Source organism: Elephantulus edwardii, unplaced genomic scaffold (genome assembly GCF_000299155.1).
Source record: "Elephantulus edwardii isolate Elephantulus edwardi_28Jun2011 unplaced genomic scaffold, EleEdw1.0 scaffold00209, whole genome shotgun sequence".
NCBI classification, from domain to species: Eukaryota; Metazoa; Chordata; class Mammalia; order Macroscelidea; family Macroscelididae; genus Elephantulus; species Elephantulus edwardii.
The window spans coordinates 2,997,612-3,025,107 of record NW_006399959.1 but is presented as its reverse complement, the minus strand read 5'-3'; the positions used below and the strand labels follow the sequence as shown (position 1 = coordinate 3,025,107).

At 48.7% G+C, this 27,496-nt stretch overlaps 2 protein-coding genes across 2 annotated transcripts; one reads left to right on the top strand and one right to left on the bottom strand.

Moving 5' to 3' along the window:
• Window positions 1-588: 588 nt before the first annotated feature.
• On the top strand, window positions 589-7,327 carry NAA60 (N(alpha)-acetyltransferase 60, NatF catalytic subunit). Its single transcript, XM_006897438.1, has 5 exons — window positions 589-698; window positions 2,438-2,567; window positions 4,525-4,621; window positions 5,297-5,531; window positions 7,171-7,327. Exons 1-5 carry the CDS (start codon window positions 589-591, stop codon window positions 7,325-7,327), a joined length of 729 nt encoding a protein of 242 aa, XP_006897500.1.
• Window positions 7,328-19,682: 12,355 nt separating this feature from the next.
• Window positions 19,683-23,768, bottom strand: LOC102873975 (chromosome unknown open reading frame, human C16orf90). The gene is made up of 3 exons (XM_006897437.1): window positions 23,723-23,768; window positions 20,265-20,630; window positions 19,683-19,840 (listed from the first exon to the last, which is right to left on the bottom strand). Exons 1-3 carry the CDS (start codon window positions 23,766-23,768, stop codon window positions 19,683-19,685), a joined length of 570 nt encoding a protein of 189 aa, XP_006897499.1.
• Between the last annotated feature and the right edge of the window lie 3,728 nt (window positions 23,769-27,496).

Sequence of the window (27,496 nt, the reverse complement as noted above, 5' to 3'; positions counted from 1 at the left end):
CAAGCGTGCCTGTTCCATCAGTACCTCTTGGTGCCTAAGACACAAATTCTGATGTGAAAGTGTCTTCAGTAACTTAGAGCCTTGGTCCATCTTGTGTCTCTGGACATGCTCCGTCAGTCCTGTGTCTGCTGCATCTGCTATTCTGGGGCTGAGGATGTGTCTGAGCTCACGTGACGATCCAGAACTGCCCCCCGGACATGACTGTGACATTGTGCTTCATGGTCACCCCTGTGCTTCCAGGAGAAAGGGGCTGTCAGACCAGGAGGTCAGCTCTGCTGGAGGGAGGAGAGCGAGATAGCCCAAAGGTGAGGTTTGACTTAGGGTGGGGAGGTATGGTCTCTGCCTAGGGCTTAAATTCTCCATCTTCAGAGTGAGGTCACCTCTGACCCCTGGTGATGACATCTGTGAGTGACAAACTGGGGCAACCATGACCCCTGGAGGTGATATGACTGTGAAGGACAGTCTGGGTGCACCCCTGACCCCTGGAGGTGGGATGACTATGAGGGCCAGGCACTGTGCTATGTCCATGGCTAGTGTCTGGCTCCCCAGCCTGGCTGTCCTGACACTGTCCTCTCTCCATAGGTGTGAATGACAGAGGTGGTACCGTCCAGTGCCCTTGGTGAGGTCAGCCTGCGCCTCCTGGGCCATGATGACATAGACACCGTCAAGCATCTCTGTGGCGACTGGTTCCCCATCGAGTAAGTGTGGGGTGGCCTTGGTCCCCACTGGAGTGGGTGGGGAGGAGAGGTCTAGGGTTCACAGGCAGATCACAGGGGTGACAGCAGAAGGGACTGTGGTCCCAGGTCAAGGTGAACCCATCCCTTCCCTGCTCTTTACCAGCCTCGCACTTCACAGATACTGCATATTGAGTTTTAGAAATGAGGGTTCATGGCAACCCTGCATCAACAAGACTGTTGGTGCTGTTTTTCCATCAACATATGTGATCACTGCACCTCTCAGGTTCCCTTAAATACACAGTATTTAAGCTGTTTCCCAATGTTTTTGCACACTTGGTCGACCTTCCATCAGGTATCGGAGGCTGTGAATGTTGACAAGAGGGGACTGCCTGCCTATCTTTGTCCCTGAGCCCTTGAGAGGCTGGTAATCAGAGCCCCCAGCTTTAGTAGCAATGCATTTAACACCCCCACCCTTTGCTAGATGCAGCAGGAAGCATACATTGTTGGTAAACCAAGAACTGGTGTGACATGCTATATTGTGAAATTGTCTTTTTGGGGGGGTGTCTGGAGTTGAACCCACAGACCTCGAGGCCTACCTGCATCTTTAGAGGAAGGCTTCAGACTAAGGATCTAAGGGTGAGGGCAGTTTATGAAACCTGGATGGCGAAATGACTGGAAGAACAGTCATTATTGACAAGCATTTTAACCTGGTATTCAATTTTGTAAAGCACACTGTGAAGTAGTATATGCTGTGGTATCTCTGGCCCTTGACTCTGTAGTGTAGGAGGCTGTAAGCCTTGGAACAAAATGTTTTCATAAGATTGGGTGAGCTGCTGTTATTGAGCTATTCTTAGATGCTGTGGAGTTGGCTTCCCCTCATCACAGCCCCGTGTGTAAGACCATAACCCATCTTTGTGGTCTGCTGTGTTTACACTCATTGGTGCAGTTCTTTGACAGTCCACCACTCTGTTGAGAGGGTCTTCTGCTCTTTCACTGACCCTCTATTTTTATCAGGTTTGGTGACCTTCTCCAGAGTCTAGCGCTTCATTCAGCATGCCCAGATTATGTGAAGTGAAGTCTCGCCACCCTCACTTCTAAGGAGCACTCTGGCTACACGTCTTACAAGCAAGCTTGCTTTGTTTCTTTGGCAGTCTGTTGGTTATTAAATACACTTCACCAGCCCTGCAATGTAAAAGCATCAGTTCTATTTCAGTCTTCCTTATTCATTATCCAACTTTATTGATGTCTAATTTTTTTTCCGCCTTTCTGTAACCACATACTTTCCTGACGTACACATATACAGCTTTGGCAATCGGAAAAAATATATGCAAACTTTAAAACATTAACAAGCAAGATGCTACCAATTTATGAGTCAGTCTGAGATGGCCATTTACACCACTTTGAGTAAGAACATAAGGAGCTCTGGTGAGCCTTTTCCCCAGGTGGGTTCTGGAGGAAGGTCCTCATTTCCCTCAGCAGCTGTTGTCCTGCATTCCTTGGCAATCTTTCCTATGTCAAGAAGCTTCCCAGTGTGGGGAGCTGGGTCCAGAGTTGTGCTCTACTTCTGGTCTCTTATCTCCTACTCGCTTCTCTCTCCTTCCACTGAGAGACAAAAAGTGATGCAGGCACACTCACCCCTGATCCCTTTACTGATTGGCTGGTCACATCTCAGATCACAGGGAATGATAACATGATTACTAACCAGCCTCAGGTGGCCTTGGTGTCAGGCGGCTGCCACTGAGTGTGTCTTTACTTCGCAGGTACCCAGACTCATGGTATCGTGACATCACGTCCAACAAGAAGTTCTTCTCCCTCGCTGCCACATACAGAGGTGCCATCGTGGGAATGATAGTAGCTGAGATCAAAAGTAGGACCAAGATACATAAAGAGGTAAGTCTGTCCTGGAATCGTGATTCAGGGAACCCCTGATCTCTTCACTGTTTTTATAGGTGTTTATTATGTAAAATACAGATTCATACCTGTTATAAGAAATAATATTCCAAATAAATAGGAAATTAACTTTCTTCTTTTACTTTTTATTGTGCTTCGAGTGAAATTTTACAGAACAAATTGGTTTTCTATTCAGTCTCTCCTAGAAATTTTGTTGTGTGGCTTTAATTACAGTCCCCACGTTGTAACAGCATTCTTGCATTTCCTCCCTGTGGTTCCCCTTTCCCTTCATCCTTCTCTCCTACTCTTCTACCCTCTGAGCTCTCTACCTCAGCAAATACTGTCCTTTTGATCTCCTGTGATTGAGTGTTTTAAGGATTCATTACCTCCCTAATGTTACTATTCACCTTATAAACCTGTCAAGTGTTTGGATGAAAATTGGGTCACAAAAGGGAGTTCAGTTTAGTGCTCAAATGGTAAACTAATGGTCTCACCAGTCTCTGTTGGACCAGCCAGCCCGATTTCTTTTATGATTTTGGATTTTATCCCACCTGCTCCTCTGGCATTATCATTAACTTTTGAACCAAAATAATCCATGGAGAAGTTATCTGGAGAGAAGGAATAGCTGAGCTAGCTGGTGAGCGTTCAGTTTGGGCAGTGCTGAGCAACGTGAGGTTTATCCAGGTGAGGGTAGGCTGGCAGCATTGAGCACTGTGCACCCGTGAGGTTTATCCAGGTGAAGGCAGGCTGGCAGCAGTGAGCGCCACTCACCCGTGAGGGTTATCCAGGTGAGGGCAGGCTGGCAGCAGTGAGTCCTCTGAGGAGGTATTCGGGGCACAGAGCGTCTGAGTCATCACGGAAGTACCAGCCAGAATGAGTGGAGATGGTGAAGATGTGAGACCACACGGAGATAGGACCACTGTCACTCAACTGAATGTAGGGAACATGGTGAGTTGGGAGTGTGCCCTAGAATGTGTATTTTCACATACAAATAAAAAGGTAAGTCTGTGTGGTGATATATCGAAGGTGATGTTCACAAGACAGCCAGGGGAACCTAGTGACAGAATTATACCCCCTGCTCCTTAGAACATGGCTTGGAAACTTCCATAATCCAAGCTCGAGCGAGAGACCTGATCCCTGCAGTTTCTTTTCAGAGAAATTGTTCAGCTCAGTTTCCTCCTGAGTTGCTTTTACCATTTTATTCAATGCCGAGATATAACCTACCAACAAAACAGAAAGGACATGATAGAGGTTTCCAGAAGTCTCTGGGAAAGTTTTTGTTTTGTTTTTTAACTTTATATTGTGATTTGGGTGAAAGGTTTGCAGAGGAAATTGTTTTTCCACTCAACAATTCATATACATAATTTTTCCTATTAACAACAGCCTGAACAGGTAACAGCACTCTTTCTAGTTCCTCCTTGTGTTTCCCATTTCTGTTTGTCCCTCCTCCCTTCCTGCCTTCTGAGAGCTGACTATGTGAATTCTTGTGATTGATTGTTCTAAGGAGTGTGGGCCTCCCTGGTCGTGGTGGTCACTTTACAGACATGTCTGCTATTTGGCTGAATAATAAGTGATGAGTGAGTGCATTTCCTGGCTCCAAGGATGACTATGGGTTGTAGTGTAGGGAATCCCATTAGTTCCTGTCAGACCAGTGATCCTGGTGATATGTCTGTCTGTCTTGCTTGGCCCATAGCTCCCACTTATGGAGCACCCACTTCACTTTGGTCTTTTTCTTTGTACGTCTGTGCTTTTTCTGCTCCTGTTTGCAGTGTGGCAGCTAAGCTGCCAGAAGACACTCATTTCCATGGGGTGAGGGCTCTCCACTGTCGACTTGGTTACATAGCACCTTCCCTCCCCTTCCCCGGTCCTGCAGACACTGGCAGGGAAGTCAGGTCCTCCTGTGTCCTGTTCCCTACAAGGTCACTAACCCAACGTCATCCTTCAACTATTTCTCTAGGATGGAGATATTCTAGCCTCCAGCTTTTCTGTGGACACCCAGGTTGCATACATCCTGAGTCTGGGAGTAGTGAAGGAGTTCCGGAAGCACGGCATAGGTAAGGGGCAGGGGGCCCAGGTCAGGGTGTCCGACCACCTTATCAAGCAGCAGCCACTGGTCCCAGTGAATACGCAGCTCTCTGGCCTGTTCTTTCAGCTTTGTCCTGCCACCTTGGCTCAGAGCTTTGCCACCTCACCTCCCCAGCTAATCTCTATATCCCTGTGGTCCTGCAGCCGCCTTCTTTCCAGTTCCCATGTCTAATGTGACAGCCCTGCTTTTACCACTTCTACCTACCGCCAGGTACAGGCTCATGTCATCTCACGAGGAGTTCTTGACTAAGAGTCAAGATCACCCTTCAGAAAGTGCTGACAACTGCCCCTACCCAGTGCGCAACAAGTGCCCAGAGCCCTGTCGCAGACTTGTCCTAAATCCCGACCCCAGGGGGTCATGTGGTCAGGAAACGGGGTGTCCAAACATCACCCCTGCCTGGCCAGTCTGTGTTGACTGGACCAAGCATCACCCTTCTTAATTGTCTGAATGGCCAGTGAAGATTCCACAGTAAGTTGAGCCTACAGAGGAGACTGAAGAAGTTTGGCTTTGGCTGTGTCAGACCAAGAGCTCTCTGCAGGAGCACTTCCTCCACGCTGTGTGTCCGTGTGTCCCCGTTCCCCCCCCCCCCCCTTTCTAACTACCCTGCTGGGTATCACCTTCACCTTCATCTCTTCTTTCCCAGGCTCCCTTTTACTTGAAAGTTTGAAGGATCATATATCGACCACCGCCCAGGACCACTGTAAAGCCATCTACCTACACGTCCTCACCACCAACAACACAGCAATAAACTTCTATGAGAACAGAGACTTTAAGCAGCACCACTATCTGCCCTACTACTACTCCATCCGGGGGGTCCTCAAAGATGGCTTCACCTACGTCCTCTACATCAATGGTGGCCACCCTCCATGGACGATCTTATATCCTTTACCCTGCAGTAGTGGGATGGGGGCTAATCTCCATCAGATGACTTTCAGGAGGCCACATTTTCCCCAAAGCAAGCCACATTTTTAATACCAACATAACCCATCAAGTCTACTGCCGTTGCTTCCTGTAGGATGGAGTAGAAGCTTCCTATCTGGTCTCCAAGGCTGTAATCTTTATGCAACACTTGGCTGCTAACTGAAAGGTCTGTGGTTTGAACCCGCTAAGTGCTCCAGGACAGGAAAGGAGACAGTCTGTTCCCTAAAGTTGGCAGCCTCAGAAGCCTGTGGGGCATGTCCACTCTTACATGCTTACACTGAGTTGGACTCAATGTCAATGGGCTGGATTAGGTTTGGAGGTAGTGATTGTAATAGCAGTCCTGGTGGCAGAGTGGTTAAAGCACTCAATTTCCAAGGTCAGTAGCTGCACAGGAGAATGATGAAGCCGTCTATTTCTGTAAAGAGGCCCAGCCTTGAAAACCCTCTGGGGCAGTTCTGCACTGCTTGGTAGGATCACTGGGGGTCAGAATCTGCAGAAGGCAGTGAGTCTAGTCTCCATGGAAGATGACAGCTATATCTTTCTTCCAGAGTGGCAGGTGTTCCCACTGCCAACTCTGGGTTGGACCTGAGAGCTGTAGCCATTCCACCACGGACATGCTTCACTTGTTGGAAGAGCAAGCTCTCTGACCCTCAGCACCCCAGACTTCAGTTGCATATGAGAGATGGATATTTCAGCCCTGTTGACCTGAGATCCGTCCATCCAGGCATCTGTCAGTCCATGCACTCAGCGAGTGTTTCTTGAGAGCTAACCACTTGTTCTACATGCCGGGATAGCCCGTTAACTGTGGCAGAGCTCCCGGCACATGAGTGTATCTGTGAGTGGACAGACACATGGGCTGTAAAAGCCCTCCTATGTTTTCACAGATTTAAGTTGAAACAGTGGTCTTTTCCCTGTGGGATTGCATGATCCAGAGGTGTGGCCCTTGTCTGGTGTCCCCTGTGGAGCACTCTGGGCCTTGACAGATGGGCTGTAGGTCACGAGGTGAGCCGTTTTTTCTTTTTTGAAAGTTGTGAAAAATACAACCCAGCACAACATGGCAGTTGAGCATGTTTCTGGTGTGCATCCCAGTTAGGGGCTGTGAGGAGTCACCCAGCTAGATGGCAGTGGAGAGTGCAAGAGAATTGGTGTGTACATGTACACGTGTGTGCACAGTGTGTTTGCTCAAACGAATGAATCCAGGCTCACTTGAGTGTCCCAGGGTCCCTTGGGCCTCCAACTTCCTGTGTGGGACAGTCCCTCGGAGTGTTCTGATCCTTCAACACTACAGACCCTGCTCTTGTCATAGGAATGAGGACCCTCCATCTGTCCTGCTGTCCCAAGGTTTGAGATCATGGGGTGGAACTAGGGACACAGGCCCCTTGCCCCAGCACCTACTGTGAGTTGGGCTCAGTCAGGGGGTTCAGGTGACCTCACTGCCTTTTGCCAGAGCAGACGCCACCCATCATCCTTTAGCATGCAAGACTTGGCCTTGTGGGAGCCCCTTGTGCCACCAGCCCTGTGCTGACCCAGGGGTCATCACACCCCTCCACAGGACCACGTGACAGTGGGCCAGCGTCTTCCTTAACGACCCCTCACGGACTACATCCAGCACCTGGGCTCCACTCTCGCCAGCCTGAGCCCCTGCGCCATCCCCCAACGGCTCTACCGCCAGGCCCACAGCCTGCTCTGCAGCTTCCTTCCCTGGTCCAGCCTCTCAGCCAAGGGCAGCATCGAGTACAGCCGGACCATGTGAGGCTGCCCCCTGTCGGTCTGGCCCCTGAAGATTCCTGGGAAGGAGCCCATCGGCCTGCCCCTGCTGCAGGCCTGGTGCTACGTGGGCTCGGGAGCAGCATCAGGCACTACCAGAGTGTAGCCTCCAACAGGTACGCTGGAGAAGTGGAAGGGAGAGACTGGGTGGGAACCAAACTGCCTGCCACCAAGTCCATCCTGATGTCACCGCAGAGCTATGCATCATGGGCTTCTCTCACTCTCATGCATACTTTGAACAATTGCAAAGCAATTTATTTTCCCTTCAACCATTCATGCAGATTTTTTTTTTGTGAGAAAAATTTATATTTACAATTAGCCCACTGGACTCAGTTTAGATGATCCTAATTTTGTTGGCAACATCCAAAGCATCATATTAGGAGCAAGTCAAACATAGGCCTTCTTCTCTCCATCAGGCCTAATCAAAATGTTGACCTTAGCCACATCAATGTCATAGAGCTTCGCTTGTTTAATTTGGTGCTTGTTGGCCTTGACATCCACAATGAACACAAGTGTGTTGTTATCTTCTATCTTCTTCATAGCCAACTCAGTGGTCAGGGGAAATTTGATGATGCCGTAGTGGTCAAGCTTGTTTCTCCTGGGGGCGCTCTTCCGGGGTATTTGGGCTGCCTTCAGAGTCTCAGCGTCTTAGGCCGCCAGAAGGTGGGTGACGTGCGGATCTTCTTTTTTTTTTGGCTGTGGACGCCCTTCAGGACTGCCTTCTTGGCCTTTAATGCCTTTGCTTTTTGGCTTCAGTTTTGGGAGGGGCAGGGGCTTCCTTCTTAGCTTTCGGCGCCATCTTCGTAGAAAAAAGTCATGCAGATTTTTGTTTCATGGCTTCATTTACAGTCCCCACATTGTGACAAATACCACTATCATTCAAACATACATACCAGCAACTAGAGCCAAAGAGGAGGAATAGAAGTTTTCTGCCAAATAGAAGTTTTCTGCCAACTTTGCAGTCAAGGTTCGATTAAGCATGCGATCAAGATAATAATGGCTGACTGGATTGCAAAAGTTGGGAACAGGGAAGAAAGATCAATCGTTGGAAAACATAAACTAAGAAACTTAAACGCAGGCTATACACATGGATTTCACCTGATGGTATACACAGGAATCATATTGATTACATCTATGGAAAGAATCGCTGGAGATGCTCAATATCGCTGTAAAAACAGGGCCATGTGCTGATTGTGAAACAGACCACCACCTAGTTCAGGCTGAAGCTAAGGAAAATTTCATCAAATCCACAGAAACCAAAATTTTACTTTGAGTCTATCCCACCTGAATTTCAAAACCATCTTAGGAACAGGTTTGAGGACTTGAGCAAAGACCATATGAGTTGTGAGAGGTTATCAAGAACATCATCCAAGAAGAATGGGTCAGTACAAAGACAGAGGAGAAAGAAAAGACCAAGATGGATATCAGAAAGGACTCTGAATATGAATATTACACTAGAACACCCAAGGAGCCAAAGCAAAGGGCAGAAATTAAGGAGCTGAACAGAAAACTTCAAAGGACAGCACACGAAGACAAAGTAAAGTATTATAATGAAATGTGCAAAGAGCTGGAGTCTGAAAATTAGAAGGGCTGAACTCAACATTTCTTAAGCTGAAGCAACTAAAGAACGAATTCACGCCTCAAGTTGCGATACTTAAGGGTGCTTTGGACAGAATATTAAATGATCCAGAAAGCATTAAAGAAGATTGAAAGAGGATACAGATTCATTGTACCAAAAGGAATTAGCAGACACAGAAGAATTTCATGAAACAGTATATGAACAAGAGCTTGTGGTGATGAAGTTCACGCTGCTCTGAATTGGCAAAAAAAAAAACGCCCCTGGAATTGACAGTGTACCAGTTGACATATTTTTTTTAATTAATTTAGTTTGTTTATTTTTCATTTCCATGAACATCTACAGAGATTTTGGAATTCCATTCATTCATTGTTGCACTCTTCTCCCCGCACAAACCCCCCCCCCCGTTTGCTCCTCTCCTTGAAAAGCAAAAGAAAAACTCCCTCATTGGTACATAATCCCCCCGCACCTCCCCAAACCCCACCCCTACCCCCAAATATAATCCACTCTGCAACCCTCATTGCGTACTCCTATGATAAAAATAATGCCCTAAAATATAATACTTTTAGACTGTTCTCTCCCCCATAGACTTCAATGCCGTAAACATATTTCATCCAGTTTTTCTGTCTTACCCCCACCCAGATGCCAGCCTCATTCTACAACAGTGGCACCATATAGCATTTGTCCCTTTGTGACTGAGATACCTCACTCAGCATAATGTCCTCCAGGGTCACCCATTTTGAATAATATTGCATGAGTTCCTTGTTTTTCAATGCAGCATAGTATTCCATTGTGCGAATATACCACAGCTTCTCTACCTATCCGTTTGTTGATGGATTCTGCCCTGGATGTGCTCACCAAGTTGTGCCAAGAAATATGGAGGACAACTACCTGGCCAACTGACTGGAAGAGATCTGTATTCCCATTTCAAAGAAAGGTGGCCCGACAGAGTGTGGAAATTATTGAATAGTATCATTCATATCACATGCAAGCAAGATTCTGCTGAAAATTATCCAAAATGACTAGAATAGCACATCAGCAGAGAACTATTAGAAGTACAGGCTGGGTTTAAAAAAGGCCATGGTGCTAAAGATATTATAGCTAATGGTAGATGGATCTTGGCTCAAAGCAAAGAGCAACAAAGGAATGTCTCTTTCATTGACAGTGCAAAGGCATCTGACTGTATGGGTCACAACAATCTATGGCTAACCTTGAGACAAATGGGAATGACTCCCATAACACTTAATCATGCTTATGCAAAACATGTACTTGGACCAGGAGGCAGTCATCCGAACAGAGCAAGGAAACACTGCATGGTTCAAAATTGAGAAGGGTATACTGCAGGCATGTGTCCTGTCTCCATTTCTTTCCATTCTGTATGCAGACAGATAATCTGGAAGGCTGGGCGCTATGAGGAGAAATGTGGCATCAGGATTGGAAGAAGACTCATCAACAATCTGTGTTACACAAATGACATGTTTCTGCTTGCTGAAACTGAAGACTTCTGAAGTGCTTGCTGTAGAAGGTCAAGGACTGCCTCCTTAAATATGGATTGAAGCTCAAGAAAACAAAGCTCTTCACCACTGGGCCCATTGGCAGCATTATGATGGATGGTGAAGATTGAGATGGTTAACAGCTTTAGTTTGCTTGACTCCACAATCTACACTACCAGCAGCCAGGAAATTAAAAGACTAATTGCATTGGGAAAGTCTGCTATCAGAGACCTCTCCAGAGTACTAAAGAGTGGTGATGTCAGTGTGGAGACTAAGGTGCATCTGATTCAGGCCATAGCCTTTGCAATTGCTTGCTATGTGTCAGAAAGCTGGACAATGACTAGGGATAATAGAAGGAGAATTGATGCCTTTGAGCTATGGTGCTGGAGAAGTGTTTTGAATACGAACATGGACTGCTAGGAGAATAAACATGCTTGTCCTAGAGAGGGTAAAACCAGGCTGATCCTTGGAGGCAAGGATTCTGAGGCTTCATCTGACATACTTTGGACATGTTCCAAGGACTGATCAGACCTTGAAGAGGGACATCAGCTTGGGAGGGTGGAGGGAAGGACAGCTCAACAAAGGAAGATCTTTGATGAGATGGATTGATCAGTAACTGGGATAATGGGGGTATGTGTGTCAGAGATGATAGATTGGCACAGGATAGAGCAGGGTATAGGGCTGTTGTTGGTCACTGTGAGTCACAAGCTACTCAGTGGCACATAACAGCAGCAGCAACATTGTGACAGCTCACGTCCTCCCTGTGGTTCTCATTTCCCTTCATCCTTCCTGCCTTTTGAGCTTTCCTGAGCAGAACTGCACTCTGATCTTATATGTTTGGTTAATGTAAGGAGTTAGTGGCTCTCTGGTGTGATTTGTTCACATTAGAGTTGAACCATGGGGCTGAATTAAGTTCCAGCTCACGGGTGCTCCGTCAGGCTCTCAGGGGCTAACTTTTCACAAGCTGATCACCAGACCTTTCTTCCATGACACTTCTGATGGAGCTCTAGCTCTCTTCTCAGTTAGAGGAAGAGTGTTTGCACCACCAAGTCAGACAGTGGAGTCGAGGAATGGCAGGCATAACCCAAGGGCCCAGGTGGTGCCTGTTGCAGTGGTGAGGCCAGAGCCAGGTCCTGGCCTGCTCCAGAAACGTCCTGAACGAGGTCAGATGGCAGAGCATCCTAGAGACCTGCCCAGGTCATATTGAACCCTTTCAAAACCAAAATTATTTTCTGCTTTGTATTATTACTAAAATGTGATTTTGGTAATGGAAGGCATTTTGAATAAAATGGAGGGGGAAATGTTAGCAGTATACAAACTTTTATACAATTAATGAGGTGCATGTGTCACAGTAGAGGAACTGTGGAGGTACAATCCATGGGGCTGCACTGTTAACCCAAAGGTAGCGTCTCTTTGAGCGTTTGGATTCACCAGAGGCTTCGTAGGAGAAGGATGGGCAGCATCCTCCTATGCAGCTAGCTGACAGCCCCTGGAAGCTCTCTGGCGAATCAGCTGAGCCAGTTCTGACTGCTGGCAATGTGTTGGCGATTTTCAGTTGTGTTCTGATGGTGCTCTGATGTGGGTCTGTGGACTGAGGTCCCCAGCACCTCCACCCTCACCTTCAGGTTCCTGCAGTTACTTGAGTCTACAAGTAGAGGGCACCACATGAAGGCATTCCCCATTAAGGCCCAGGTGGAAAAGGTAGGTGAGCACTGTGTTCCATCAGTCACAGGCAGGTTAAATATCAGCTCCATGCCAAAGACAGCTGACATTTCTGCTGAGACACAGCTCTGTCCTGGTCCTGAGAGTAACGTGCCTCAGATGATGGAGCCTCCTGGGACTGATGTACAAAGTGGTTGGCAAAGTATCATTTCAAAATGACAGAAATGCACGCTTCCCCTGGAAGATTTCTGGAGATGAGAAGTCAAAGTTCTGGGGCTGGCAGGGCCTCGCCTTCTGCAGTGGCTCTCGAGAATAGTCCTCACCTGTCCTCTTCGTCCTGCAGCTGCCTGGTGGTCCCAGTCCACGTCAGCAGTCAAATACCTGCCTTCTCTATCTGCCCCTTTCCCCTGCTGCCCTCTCCGGCAGGACCACATGTTAACCAGAAGCTAAACCACACACAAACTACTGTTGTGCTCGTGCGCACGCACACACAGTGACCCTTCCTTGAGTTTCCAGCGAAAGCTGGGCAGCCTAGTCTTTTCTCCGCCAGCAATTAAGTGAGTCCCACTTTTAACAACCCAACACGTAACGCCACCCGAATGAACTCCTTGATGTAACTCCAGCCGTCTTCAAAGACCTGATTTCCAAACAAGGTCCTGGTCCCACGTAGGAGGTGTCAGGCTGGGTTCCCTGTTGTGTGCCCTTGCATCAGAACTGACTCATAGCTGATCCTCAAGTAGGTTTTCAGAGGCACTGAATCATACAAGAGGAAATTGCTCATCTTCCTCCCAAGGAGAAGCAGGTAGCTTCAAACCACCACATACGTACCTTTGGGTTGGCAGCGTGACTCCTTACCACTAAGTCACTAGAGTCTGCTTGGTTCTAGGGAACCAAAACCAATGAAGGGTTTATGTATCCATCTGGGCGGAGGGTGAGGTGCCTGGGGAAAGGGAACAATTTCAACAGAAGAGGTTACAGGTGTGTACAGGCTGCCAGGTCCCAGGTTTGTGGCTCAGACCTCAGAAGAGAGGCATCTCTATGGAGGCTGAGGAGTCCAGAGTCAGCAGGTAAGCTAGGCAACCAGTTCAAGTCCAGCATTAATCCAGATGCAGAACCTCTGCCAGAAAGTCATCGTTAGGTGCCATTGAATCAAGTACAACCCTGAGCAACCCTATGAACAACAAATCTGAACCGTCCTATCCTGTGCCATCCTCACACTTCCTAACACATTAGAGCCCATTGCAACAGTCACTGCGTCAGTCTATCTGGTCTTCCTCTCCAAGCACCATGTCTCTCCAAGAAATAAACCCTCCTAGCAACATTCCTGAAGTAGGTGAGGTGAAGCTTTATCATCTTTGCCTCCAAGGAGCACTGTGGCTGTACTTTCTCCAAGACATATTTATTTGTTCTTTTCCATGGGATATTCAGTACTCTTCTCCAACACCAAAGCTCAAAGGCATCAATTATTCTCATGTCATCCTTATGAATAAGGGTGCCTGAAAATCCTTATATGTATTTTATTCCATGCCAACCACACTTTTGAGGAGACTTCTGACATCAGATCAGGTTGATCATGTTATGTAACATCCTGAGACACAAACACAGAATGAACAAACAGCTGGTCAGACATTCACTTGTGTGTCTCTGGATAGGAAGAGGCTTCTCCTTTCCAAACTCCAGGGGAAACTCCAACTTACCTTTCTGAACTCCACTCACTTTGATATTCATGCACACCATCTTGGGGAACTTGAAATTACGTAGTCTTTCCAGCCTTCTCAGTTCTGGTGGGTGATCTTACCTAGCCAGTCAAGGTGTAAGCAAAATGTAATGGGACCTTATTCCCTAGACATAGTTACGACTGAGCTTTTTTCCCTGTCACTTCCTCAGGATAAGTACCTCGATGTTGAGTAGGCCTAACTCAAGGCAGTGGTGTGGAGTTTGTGTGTTGTTTCCTAGGCATACTCCACAGTATGGAGTTGGGGTGAGAATTGTGCCTGTGTCATCAGTTCACTACTCCCCTGAAGCTTGACAGTGATGGAGACACTTGGCTTTCCCTCTTTTAGAAGCAAGGATCTAGTATGGGATATAGTATGGTGTAAGCTTCCTGTGGCTCAAGTGTCCCATGTGCCTGCTATTGAGCTGATCTGGACTCATAGTCACCCTCCACCTGGCCCTGGAGGTTGCACTTCCCAATGGGAGGTGAGTTCATCCAGCTTCCTTAGAGCTGCTGGACTAATAGGCAACATCATGATTGATGGAGAAAAGATTGAAACTGTCATTGATTTCATTTCACTTGGGTCAGCAACACCTGTGGTGGCAGCAATCAAGAAATCAAAAGCAGTGGGGAAATCTGCTGTCAGGCCCCATTCCAAAGTTCTGAAGAGCAAGGAGGTTAGTTAAACAGTTCTAAGGTTAGAAGGGTATTGAGGATCCATAAACTGTCAGAAGAAGAAACAGATAATGTCTTTAAGTACAGCCTGAGTGCTCCTTAGATGCAAGGATGGTGAAATGTCATCTCACTTAACTGTAGGCATATCTTCAGGAGGACCCAGCCCTTGGAGAGAGACATCCTAGAAAAGGGAGAGAGGAAGCCCCTTGATGAGCTGGATTGAGCTTGGGCACGGTGGAGCTTGAGAGATGGCACAGGACAGGGCTAGCTTCCCGTCAGTTTACAGGGTTGCTGGGAATTACTGTCTACTCAACAGCACCTCACAATAAAAACGGTAAGTTTCAGGACACTGAGAATCCTGGCCACTCTGACACATCTGTCACACTGGGGCTAGAACCTCAGGTGATCACAGGGGCGAATCATAGAAGGATCAATGGTGTATGGTCCATTGAACCAGTACCCCAAGCTCTAGGGTATTCTGGCTGGGACAAAGGGGGACTAGGCACAAATAAGCCAAGGACAAGGCCCTTGCTCAACTGCCACCCTTGGCTCTAGCCCAACCAGGTCCTGTGAGCTCCTGTGGTTGGCGAGGTGGTTCCCATGACCCTCACCCCTTTCCTCTTCTCTTCCACAGGTGCCTCCTGCTCACACCTCTACAGGCCCCACCTTCCAGACACACCCCCTCTGACCTGCTCTCGATGCTGCCTTCACTGTGGCTTTTTCTTCTGTCCCGAGGCCAGAGAGGGCCTCACGTCACTCCACCCCCACCCCACCTTGACATTGTCCACTGTCAGGTGTGTTGCCCAGAGGGAGGACCATCAGTGTCCACACCAGACTGTCAAGGTGGGAGCAGAGTCTCGGAACATCAGGGCACAAGGTGGAGGAGATGCCCACCCTTGTCCAGCAGCCTAGCTCCTCCTGAGAAGCTGGCTAGCAGACAGTGCACACTAAGGAGCCAGAGCTGTAGGCTACCTCCTGAGGCCTTTGGCTACCGAGGATTGTTTCAGCCATCCCAACTGCTGCATGCTGTCCAGAGATGAGAGAGGGCTGTCCATCGCATCTTGGAGGCCCCTTCACAGACCTGTGGCTGGGAACTGGGCTGAGGACGTGGCTCCAAGGGCTCCCAGCCTGCCTGGGCCTGGGGGACCCTGACCATGCCCGCAGTGAGCTCACAGCACACAGCCCGTATCCTTCCTGCACTTCTGTGGCTTCTTTCTACCATCTGCCCTCAGAGCCCCTACTGCCCACTGCCTCTGAAGCAGCTAGGACTGGGGCAGAACCGCCCCAAGGTCACAAGGCACCACCAGGGGGTCCTCAAGAGGAGAAGGAAGATGGAGCAGATGTGGTTTCATGGCAATGCCCAGCCCACTGGTTTGATGCTGGGGTCACCCACCTACCCCACACCCATGAGGCTGCCTGCTGACGGCTTCTGACCTCCGTGCTGGAGTAGGCTGGGCACCAAAGCCAACCTCTATGTTCCTCTATACTGAATCAGTGGTTGTCTGTAATTTTTATGTCTGCCCTGGAGAGAGGCAAGGGAAGAACCTTCCAGAAGGTTCTGCCTTAGTCATCATGGAGCTCGGGTTCCCTATCTTCCCTTTGCCCCCTTATCACTGCAGTGGCCAGCCAGCATTAAATAGATTGTAGTGTGTCCTTTCACCACAAATAAACATACTTGAACTGGTGATGCCCTATGTAACTCTGCCAGCCCCAGGGCTGCTAGCTCCTCCAGACAGCAGTTGCTTTGAGTCTCCCTCACATCCTGTGTGTGTGTCAAGGTGATCCCCTGTAAGTGACCCAGGAGACAGGGTGAAACTGACTGCCCCATTGGGTTTCCAGTTCTAAAATGCTTTATGGGAGAGTAGTGACTAGATTCAAACCACCAACCTTTGTTTTAGGTTAATAATCAAAAGCTTTACCACTGTCACCAGGGCTTATTGACTCTGCTAAACCAAAACCTCAAACCTACTGCCGTCAAGTCAGGTCCAGGTAACAGGCCCTCACGGGGCGCTCAAGGCTGTAACTCTAGAGGAGCCTGTGCAAACGGCTGGTGGATCCAAAACGCCAACCTGCTCAATACATTACTGTGTTTGAGGCCATCAAGTCACTACAGCTCAGAGACCCTATGAACAACACTTGTACAGCATGGCTGAGCCTGCCCTATCTTGTTCCGTCCTCACCATCTCAGTGCTACCCAAGCCCATTGTGATCACTGCATCCATCCGCATTGAGGGTCTTCCTCTTTTACCAACCTTCTACCTTTCCCAACATGATGTCTCTAAGGACTGATTGCTCTTGAACGTATGCCCAAAACTAGATGATGTTTCACCCTCGCCACTCTGGTTAGGTGGTAGTATGTTGGCAGCTGCCATCAGTGCCCCACATGTGTGGAGTTGAGCTGTCCCAGCAGGTCTCTAAGGCCATGTGTCCATCCCAGCCCCTGGCACCCTGCATGTGCAGAGTGGGACTACCCCAGCAGGCTGCCAAGGCCTTGTGTCCATCTGGGGCCCTGCATGTGTGGAGTGGAGCTGCACCATCAGGTCTCCAAGGGCTGCAAGCAGCCAACCTGAATCCTGTTCTGTTCTGTGCCATCCTTACCATCTCTGTCACTCTTGAGCCCACTGCAGCAGTCATTTTCTCAATCCATCTGGTTGTGGGTCTTCCACTCTTACTCTCCTAGTTAGGTGGGAGAGCTGCAGGGCTGGTGAAGGAAGGGCCAGGAGGTCCACCATCTGGTTTTCAGGCCAGGTTCACTGTGAGGATGCTGGGTCAGGTGGGCTGAGCCTGGCTTGCAGGTAGCCATGGCAAGTGCAGAGGCAGAATCAGGACAGGCTCCAGCTGAAGTCTCACCAGGACCACAAGAACCAGGCCACCTTCTCTCAGCCCGTTGTGGAGGGAAGCAGGTTGTGGAGCCAAGTGGATGTCCAGTCTCCTCCCTTCAACAAGACCGGTGCCCAGCCCCGAAGGGATCAACACACAACCCCAACTGGAGGAGGTCCTGGGCCAGGAGGAGCCAAAAGTCAGAGGGGTACCCCAACACCCACACCTGTGGCTACCTTCCCAGGTATTAAGGAGGAAAATTTGGGAGATGAGAGGACTCTGAAGGTTACAGGTTTGTCCACCAGGGGGCTGGGCCTGGGTGTGATTATCGCTAGATAAACATCCCCAAACCAAACCCACAGCCAGTTAATTCCATCTCACAGAACAGAGTAGAACTGCTCCACACGTTTCTTTGCTATCACTTGTTCAAAGCAGGCTGGGGGGTTGCAACTGAGCACTTTACCACTGCACCATCATAGCTCCTTGGATGTATAACCCAAACAAATCCACAGCTGTCCACTCTGACCCAAAGCGACCTCCATCTGCTCAGCTTCCTCCCGAGGAACAGCTGTGTTCAGAGAAGCAGCTGTGACCTTTTGGTTAACAGCCCACCATTACATACCTCACTTAAACCATAAGCAACAGCCTTCCTATCAGTTGACAGGTGTGCAGTTGGGACTTGTCTCACTAGGGACTGAGGGACCAAGATGGCCATCAGGTGGGCTTCAGCCCTAGTTGTGACTTCCACAGGCCACAGACGGTTTCCCACGCTGGTAGCCTCAGGTTGGTCTGACCCATTATGTGATCACATTTCCAGTACATATGTTGGGCAGTGACAGTCTTCTCATGCCCCAGAACTGGCTCCAGGTCACTTCACCACATTTCACTGGCCAAATTGAGACCCAGGGCTGGTCCAATGCAAGGTGCGGAGTTGCCCACTGACTAGGATGCAGGGGTGCGTGGCTCATGAAAGGCTACCAAAGTACATCTCTGGGACTGTGTGTGGTTCTCTTTGAGTTTCAGATCTTCATCAATAAGTGAGGAGATTGAGCCCCAGCAGGCTCCGAGCACTGTGCCCTCAAAGCCATGCTGCTATCTCCTGTGGGACCTAGTGAGGTGTACCATCTTACTGTGCCCCGAGCAGTTGTCACCCCATCCTCATCACTCCACTCCCAACTGGTGGCTCAGCGGGCGTCCCTTTTGCTTTTCCTGTGCAGTTTCCCAGGTCTTTCATGCCCACCTAGGGGTGTGTAATGGGATGAGCTACCAGGCAGCCCATGTGCAACACACACACACACACACACACCTGCCCTGGCTCCAGCCTTGCCATTCTCGTCTTGAGTGTGCCCGCGTACCCATCATGCCCTCCGAAGACTGCTCTTTCGCTCCCATCCCCCAGAGCTGTGCTAAGGACTAAAGTCTCCAGGGTCAGATGTCCACTGTGAAAATGTCCCTTGCCACTGGTGTCCAGCTCTTCTGTGGCCACTGGTGTCCTTGACACAGTAACATGTGGTCTCAGTTGTAACCTGACCCAAGCTACAGGGGCAGAGGGCTGGTGACCAAAAAATCAAGGGTTTCTGGTGCAGCCTGTCCTAGGGAACACGGGACATTGTCTGGAGGAAAAGACACCACTGGCATCTGGTGGCTGGAGCCCAGGAATGCTGCTCAACAATACAATACACAGGGTGCTGCCCTGCCCCACAGAGACGGTCAGCAGTGACACTGGGCAACACAGGGAGGGGCTAGACTCAGGTCACCTGGAGAGGAAGAGGGAGCTGATCATGTCAAGGGAGGGGGGTGTAGGGCCAAGGACGACCTGGGCTTGGAAATTCTCTTTCTCCCCCTATTTGGCCCCTAGTGCTCAGTCCTGCTGGGGCCACCAGGTCTTGTGCTTGGGGCTGCTGAAACCCTGCCTTTCATTCTGAGCCCCACTCAGAGATGCTTCCTCCACAAAGTCATCACAGTCCATGTGATCCTCTGTTCTGGAGATGACTCTTGGTTCTGTCCCATGTCCAAGGGCAGGTAGGGCACTGGGGATGGGACTTGCCTCTTGGGAAGCAGAGGCCAGGAGACTGTCTAATTGAACTGACCTACTACAGACAGACAAAAGGACAACAGGCACAGGCTGTTGATTTCATTGGCTTAGACGCGAGGCTGGCAGGCCTCCGGAATGCCTGGTTCTCTGAGGGGCTGCCTCTGGGTACCAGTGGCTGATTTGAGTTTGAGTAGGCTGCCAGGACAGAGTTCTACCTCTGTTTCTCCTGCCCCTCCCGGGGGACTTCCTCTGTCTTGCTGTCCCCATGCATGTCCCTCGTCGGGGCTGGGGTGCCCATAGGCTTCTGCTGGGAGCTCCCTCCTGTCCCGGAGCTGGGAGAACTAGCCTTGCAGTCAAGTGGGCTACTCACGGCCTCTCCAGGGCACCAGAGCGGGTTCTCTTGCACATTGGGCACATGGACTCCTCCAGGGCCCCCCAGGACCTCTTGGGCCTGAGCCCCAAGCCCTCAGGGGGACCGGGCTGGGAGAGGACACCCTTAGCTGAGTTCATGCTGGAATCAGAGGCTGAGGTGAGAGAGAAGGGGAGGGCAGTCACTTGCAGTGGGGACCAGGGAAAGGCTGCCAGTTTCTGCCAAGGACCAAGGGCCACCTTTCTCCCCAGCAGTGGAAGGAGATTGTGTCTTCTTCCTTAAAATAAACCTGTGCGGGAGGAGGAGGGATCTGGAAGCAGATGGTGCAGGCTGTGCTTTCTGACTCCCAGAGGATCCTTTTGCCTCACACAGCAACCCCCATCCTCATCTCCACCCACACCCACCCCAGCCCCCTCCACTCAGTTTCACCCCAAGTCCTGCCCCCAACTCAGCCCCACCCCTTCCCCTCCATTCAGATTCACCCCTTGTCCTCCCCTCCACTAAGCCCCACCTCTAATCCCCCTCCACTCAGCCCCACCCCTTATCCTTCCTCCACTCAGCTCCCCCCAAAATCTCACCTCCATTCTGTTCCTCTCTAATTCCCAGGCTGTCCCTGGGCAGCGTGGCCTCCAGAAGGGCTGGGTGGCGGCTGTGTTCTGGACCCGGATCTCCTCGTGGCCAGTCTTCCCATGCCTTGCTCTGCGGCTGTGGGAGGCCACTCCCGGCCAGGAGCCGGCCCAGCCAGTGGCTCTCACACTGGCCTGCGGGCTGCCTGTGGGCCGGCAGGTAGAGCGTCAAGTCGCGCAGGTGGCGCAGCCTGAAGTTCTTGGGCTTGCTCCCCTGGGCACCCGGACACTGCTGCTGCTGGGCCCCCAGGCCCCCCTCATAGATGTTGGGGGGCGTGTCGGGGTGGCTGGGGCATCCTCGGGCCCAGCTCACTGTATCTGTGGACAGGAAAGCAGGAGAGTGTTGGCCAGTGGACAGTGAACGTCTCAGACAAGAAGGGAGGACGCAAGTCTGAGAGCAGTTTATGTGACGGGCTCAGTTGGCCCTTGGCCTGCGCAGCCTCAGTTTACCTGTCAAATCTATCTCTCTCTTTCTCTCTCACACACACACACATACACACCCCTTCTCATACACACTGTTAACACGCACACATCTGCTCTCCCACACCTCCTCATACCTACACCTCTCTCATACACACAGTATCTCTTGTATCTCTCATGCACACACATACCCTTTCAAACACACACCTTCTCTGTCTCTTTGACACACACCTTCTCATACACACTCTCACACACACACCTGCCCTGTCACACACACACCCTTTCTCTCTCAATCTCACACACCCACCCCCTCACACACATGTGCACACCTGTCGCGCACACACCTCCATATATACACTTTCTCATAAACCCCCTCACATCCCCCATACCCATACCCACACCCTTTTACACACACCCTCTCCCTCACACTCACACACTCACACACACACACACACACACACTGTCATACAACCTCCCTAACACCCCCCCTCATGCACACACCTTCACATCTCACACACACATACTTTCTCACACACTTTCACACACACACACCCCCTTTCACACATATCCTCACTCACACACACCCCTCACATTATACACGCACCTTCTCACACATACACACACACACACTCACTTTCATACACACACACACACACTTTTCACACCTCCCTCTCACACACACACCCCTCATGCACATACACTCTCATGCACACCGTCTTCCACACCCTCTCACACACTCATACACACACATCCTTTGTCATACATACACCCTCTCTAATAAACACTCACATACATGCCCTTACACACACTAACACCATCCTCCTCCCTCTCTCTTTCTCTCTCACACACACAGTTACACATACTGTCTGTTAGATACATTCAGTCACACATACACTCTCTCACACCCTTTCTCAGACAAATCCTTTCAGTCACACATTCATTCTCTCTCTCATACACTCACCCTTTCTCTCACAGATCTCTTCTTTCACCATATATCTTTATGTACATATCCTCTCAAACACACCCCCCTTCTTTGTCACACATACCCCTCTTTGTCACACACACACACTCATACACACACCTTCTCATATACACACACACTCTCTCTGTCACACACACACACACATACCCCTCGCATATATTCTAGCTCACAACATACTCTCATGCACACCCTTTCCCACTCATAAGCTCTGTCTCCACACATAGATCTTCTCTCACACAGACACACACTCACACACCCTCCCTCTCTCTCACACACACTCTCTCACATATACATCCTCTGTCATACAAACACAGCCTGTTACACATATACCTTCTCTCATATACACACTTTTTCACACTTGCACCGCCCACTCACATACACACCCCTCTCATATATTCTCACTCACACACATACTCTCTCATGCACATCTTCTCACACACATATACTATCTTTCACACCTATATGCTCTCTCCTGCACCCTTTCCCACACATATATCCTCCCTCTTACACAAATATATTCTAACACTCATACCCTATCTCTCACACACATACACTCTATCTCATACATATACCCTCTCTCTTTAATATATCTTCTCCCTCACATATACTCTCTCACACACATACCCTCTCACATCCATCTACCCTTTTTCACATACACATACCCTCTCACACATAAACCCTGTCACATACATATACCCTGTATCTCACACACACTCTCTCCCAAACATATACCCTGTCATATACAAACTCTCTCTCACACATATATTCTCTCGCCCACAGCTATACCCTCTCTCACACACACATACCCTCTCTCACACCTATACCCTCTCTCCCACATACATATGCTCTCTTACACACTTATAACCTGTCACATCCATATATTCTCTCACACACACATATGCTCTTTCTCACACACATCTGTTCACACACATATACCCTTTCTCTCACACACTCTGTCATATATATATACTCTCTCTTACATACATACTCACACACACATTTACCCTCCCTCACACACACACATACTCTCTTACACACATATACCCTCTCTCACACACACACACACCTTCTCTATCATACCCATCCTCTCACTCACATATCCCGTCTCACATAGTAATCCTCTCTCACACATATATAGCCTCTCTCACATACCCTCTGCCAGTCATATACCCCCTCTCACACACACATACCCTCTCTCACACACACATACCCTCTCTCACACACACATGCCCTTTCTCACACACACACACCCTCTCACACACACACCCTCTCTCCCACATATATATCCTCTCTTATACACCACTTTACATACATATATCTTCTCTCTTACACACCCTTTCCCTTACACAGACCCTCTCACCCACATACATGCTTTGTTACATACACCTTCTCTCTCACATTCTCTTCCACACCCTCTTTCCCTCACATACACTCTCTCACACACACACTCTTTTACACACCAACTCATCCTTTCACATATACATACACACATACACCTTCTTGCTGACCCATGCACATACCCATTTCTCTCACACAATCTTTCTCATACTTATCCTCTATTTATTTCTCTCACACATCTTCTTCACATACACACCCTTCTCTCTCTCACACACACACATATACACATTCTCTCTCAGATACAACCTCTCTCATTCTCACACTTCCTTTCCTGCACATACACAGACCCTTCTCTTTCTCTCTAATTGTTCCTCTTCTGTCCCTCACTACAATAGTGTCTGAGAAAGTCATGACTTTGATCAAGAACCCCTTCAGGACTTTGTACCCTTTCTGCCATCTCCTTTAGCCCCCTGACCCAGAAAGACTGTTCTGGTCCTATTTTAGAAACTGTACAGTAAGGCCAGGAGGATGTGGCCATCCTAGGGTCATGCAGCATGAATGATGGTCATCCAGCATGTCCCTCTGGCCATCTTGGTGTATTTGAGTCTAAATAGAGACAGGAGAGCATCCCTTTGTTCTCCACCTGCCTCTCTTCCCCGCAGTCCAGCACCTTCTCTTATGCGCAGCTCAGAGAATGCACAGACCAAGGCTTCCATAGAGGACCAGTCTGTGGGGGAAGTAGCCACCACCGTCCTTGGCAGTAGGAGCTCCTTCTCCCCCTATGGGGCAGGTCTGCAGGTCTCTGTGGCAATCACCTTTGTGATGTCACAGGAAGCCACTCAGCCTTCCTGGCCTGAGTCCTCAGGCAAGTCCTAATGACCTGTCCTCTTTAACTTGGGTCAGGCTATGCAACAAAAACTTAGTTCTGGCAGTTTGGAGAGTCATTTGCTGGGATGACCACTAGCACCTCAGTTATCTCCTCTATGGGCAGAAAATGGGATGTAGAGGGTTGGGGGGGGGGCGGGTATATGGCCTTGTGAGGCCTGGGTCAGTGCTTTGAGCATGCTATAGGAAGTTCTGGGTGACCCAGGGGCAACCAACACAAATTAGCAGCACACGTGAAATGTATTTTTAACAAACAGAATCATATTTTCTCACAGTTCAGAAGTCTGTTGTTGTTAGGTGCCATCACGTTGGAACCAACTCGTAGCTGAAAATTCAGAGACTGAAAATCACACCAGAGGAGAATGCCCCACCTCCTCCCCAGAACAGCTGTTAGATATGAACCACCTGCCTATGGGTTGGTAGTGCATGTCCTTACCCACTAGGTCACCAGAGGCCTAAAGTCCAAGGGGAATGTTCAGTGAGAAGGTATTCATCTCTGTTGGCTCTAGTGGAAAGTGCTTGTGTCCTTTCAACACCTGTGGGCACAGTGTCTGCTGGGGATCTGCAAGGCTGAGTCTTCCCCAGGGTCTAGGAGATTCTTGGTCAGAGAGCCTCGGCCCAAGGACCTTCTCTGCTTGTGCTCATCTTAGTCATAGTGAGCATCCTCCCTGCTCTGCTCCCTCACTCTTAGTGAGTGATAAAAGGAACATGAACTTTAGTGATTGAGGGAGTGTGCTGCTAACCCAAAGCCGGCACCTCTCTGGAGGTTCAAACCACCAGCAGTCTCATCCTGGGAGATCCACAGCCTGGAAACACAATGGAAGGTCAATCAGGATCCTGTTCCAGCAGAGGGAGAAATATACATGCATGTGAAAGTTGTATAGTGAATAATAAAAGGCCAGAGATGAGTCGATGATTTAGAATTGTGGGGTTGGGCTTCTAGGGAGAGCAGGGCTTCAGGCAGTGGAGGTGGCACACATTTATGACCTTCTACAGTGAGATGAAGCAAATGAAAAAGACTTGGTTTTAACATCCAAAAATCAGATTGAAAGATTGACCCATCTGGTTCCTCCTGCTTAAAATTGAACCCCTTTGGTGTTATTCAGATAGATCCTGAAGTAACAGGTGAAATAAAAAACAGATTTTGGCAATTATCTATCTTGGTACACCCTGACAAAAATCAAGATGATGCTGATTGAGCACAAAAGGTCTTTAAGAGCGAAAAAAATCACTGAAAGAAGGAAGGGAAACCTACAAATGTGGAAGAATATGATTCTGAGCTGTTCAAACAGGCAATGTACAAACACATCATGAAGCTCTTTGCTGAATTGGGAATTAAAAGAAAAGAAATAGAAGCCAAAGAGATGAATGAAAGGAAGCAAGAAAGGGAAGAAGAGATTGAAGCCCAAGAAAAAGCCAAATGAGAGAGAGAGTGGTAGAAAAACTTTGAGGAAAGTCAAGATGGTCATGTGGATAGCTGGCGGTATTTCCAAGCAAACAGAAAAGGCAAGAAAAAGAAGAAAAACTGAACTTTCCTGAGACCACCAAAAGTAAAAATGGAGCCGCGTGAGTGACCCCTTGGGATCTTCCTCCAACTGCTTTCTCCCCTCCTGCTTTGAAGGACTCATTCTTTCCTCCTACCTCTACCCAACATAGAGTAGTATTTGCTTTGTAGTCCATTTTGTTTCAATACAGTTTAATGTCTAATCAGAGTAATTTTCTTGTACATTGAAATGAGCACTTTCCTTCAGCTGCTCACTTCTGAGTGTGCCATCCTTTGAAGCTCCAACTCAGACAGGGAAGGCAGTGCAGGTAGGCAGAGTAGTTACTGCTACCCTGCTGCCCCATGGTGTTTGGCATGTTCCCTCCTAATCTGCGTGACAAATCAATGTGGCATGAGGTTCCAAAGCACCCAAACCTGTCCACTTTCCAAAGAGCTAGCTGTCTGCTATATAGTCTGTTGTGTCCCAGCCTGTCTGTATACACTAGTAAAATTCTGTGTGTGTAATAAATTTTTATACCCTCCCCTCCCCTCCCCCCAAAAAAAGAATTGTGGTGTTGATTAAAAATATGGCATATAGAGCAGCTGCCAAAAATATAAATCTATCTTGGAAGAAGTGAAACCCTAATACTTCTTAGATTTAAAGATGATAAATGTTTATCTCATATACTTTGGAAATTTTATTAGAAGGGTTCAGTCACTGGAGAAGGACATCACGCTTGGTAAAGTAGAGAGCAAAAGAGAAAGACCCTCTGTGAGAGGGCATAACACAGTGACTGCAACAATGGTTTCCAGCACAGCAGAGAAAAGGTCACTCTGAATCAGAGGTGACTCTAACAATAGTCCTGCCTCAGTAGAATGTCTATTATCTAATTGCTGTTGAGTCAGACCTGATTCATAAGTTCCTGAGGCTGTAAATTAAATGGGAGGAAACTGTCTACCTTTTATTTGCTGGTGAATTTGTACCACAAGAGAGGTGTGGCCCCTGGGTCAGTAGTGCTGCTCCCCTGTGGACTGCAGGCAGGGCTCCCTCATTAGCATTCAGAGGGCACGATTTCAAACACATAAATTGGAATTTAATCACACCTCAGATTACAAAATTCAGGACAATCACACGATACTTGTAATCATGATCTAGCCAAGTCGACATATTTTTGGGAGGACATAATTCATATTATAAGTACAAATGTCACTTGTGAGGTATAAAGGCAAAAAGGCAGAGAACCAGATGAAGTAAAACAAAGAAATTTATTATCAGCTCTCCAGTGGGTTCTGCACCCCCAGGCCAGAGGGAGGCAGTAGGAATAGGAAGTCACACGTGTCCACGCAGGAAAGTTACAACAAAGGCGGGAGGAGGGATATAATTTGATCTATTCGGTGGTCAGCTCTCTCTATTCAGTGGTCAGCTTCCTGTAGAGGACATTAATCAGATGCCCTATGCCCCTTTCCATGCCAGGACATTTTAAGCGAGTTGTGTAATGTCTAGTGCTAAGCAGAAAGTGTCCGGTGATCTTGCTCTCTTCTGATTGGCTGCAACACTGGAATGTTCCCCAAGGGGTTTGTCTGTGTGCAGACCGCTGTCTAGCCTCCAGGTGACCTTTCATCACTAAGTAGAGCGAATGACTAAGCACTCAAACATTACTTGAAAGACTGATTATATAAATCTAAGCACCTTGGAACATCAAAACAAAACAAAAAGCAGTCCTCAAACACATAGTCATTGAGCTGATTCTGACTCCGAATAGAACTACCCTGCAGACTTCCCCAGGCCACGAGTCTACAGAAACAGAATGCCTCATCTTACCCTGACAAGTGATAAGTGGGTTCCAACAGCAAGGGGAGTAGGTCAATGCTTAAGCACTGAGCTCCTGTTCTTGGTACACAGGCTTGGTGGTCTGGTTCTTCCTGAATACCCTAAGGAGAATAAATAATAAATGTATACTAAGTTGAAACACAGATAGACATTCTTCCGGTATTCCCTGCTTTCAGCTAAGATCCATCTAACATCAGCTACAATATCCCTAGTACCACGACCCCTTCTAAACCCAGCCTGGACTT

Bases quoted from the DNA above. Each gene is read 5' to 3' on its own strand.
- NAA60 (XM_006897438.1), top strand. From the start codon at position 589: ATGACAGAGGTGGTACCGTCCAGTGCCCTTGGTGAGGTCAGCCTGCGC. The intron at 2,568-4,524 runs GTAAGTCTGTCC...CTATTTCTCTAG, and splicing joins GGACCAAGATACATAAAGAG to GATGGAGATATTCTAGCCTC. The intron at 4,622-5,296 runs GTAAGGGGCAGG...CTTCTTTCCCAG, and splicing joins GTTCCGGAAGCACGGCATAG to GCTCCCTTTTACTTGAAAGT.
- LOC102873975 (XM_006897437.1), bottom strand. From the start codon at position 23,768: ATGGAAGCCTTGGTCTGTGCATTCTCTGAGCTGCGCATAAGAGAAG. The intron at 20,631-23,722 runs GTGCTGGACTGC...TCCTGTCCACAG, and splicing joins TGAGCTGCGCATAAGAGAAG to ATACAGTGAGCTGGGCCCGA. The intron at 19,841-20,264 runs GTGAGATTTTGG...CTCTCACCTCAG, and splicing joins TAGAGAGGAACAGAATGGAG to CCTCTGATTCCAGCATGAAC.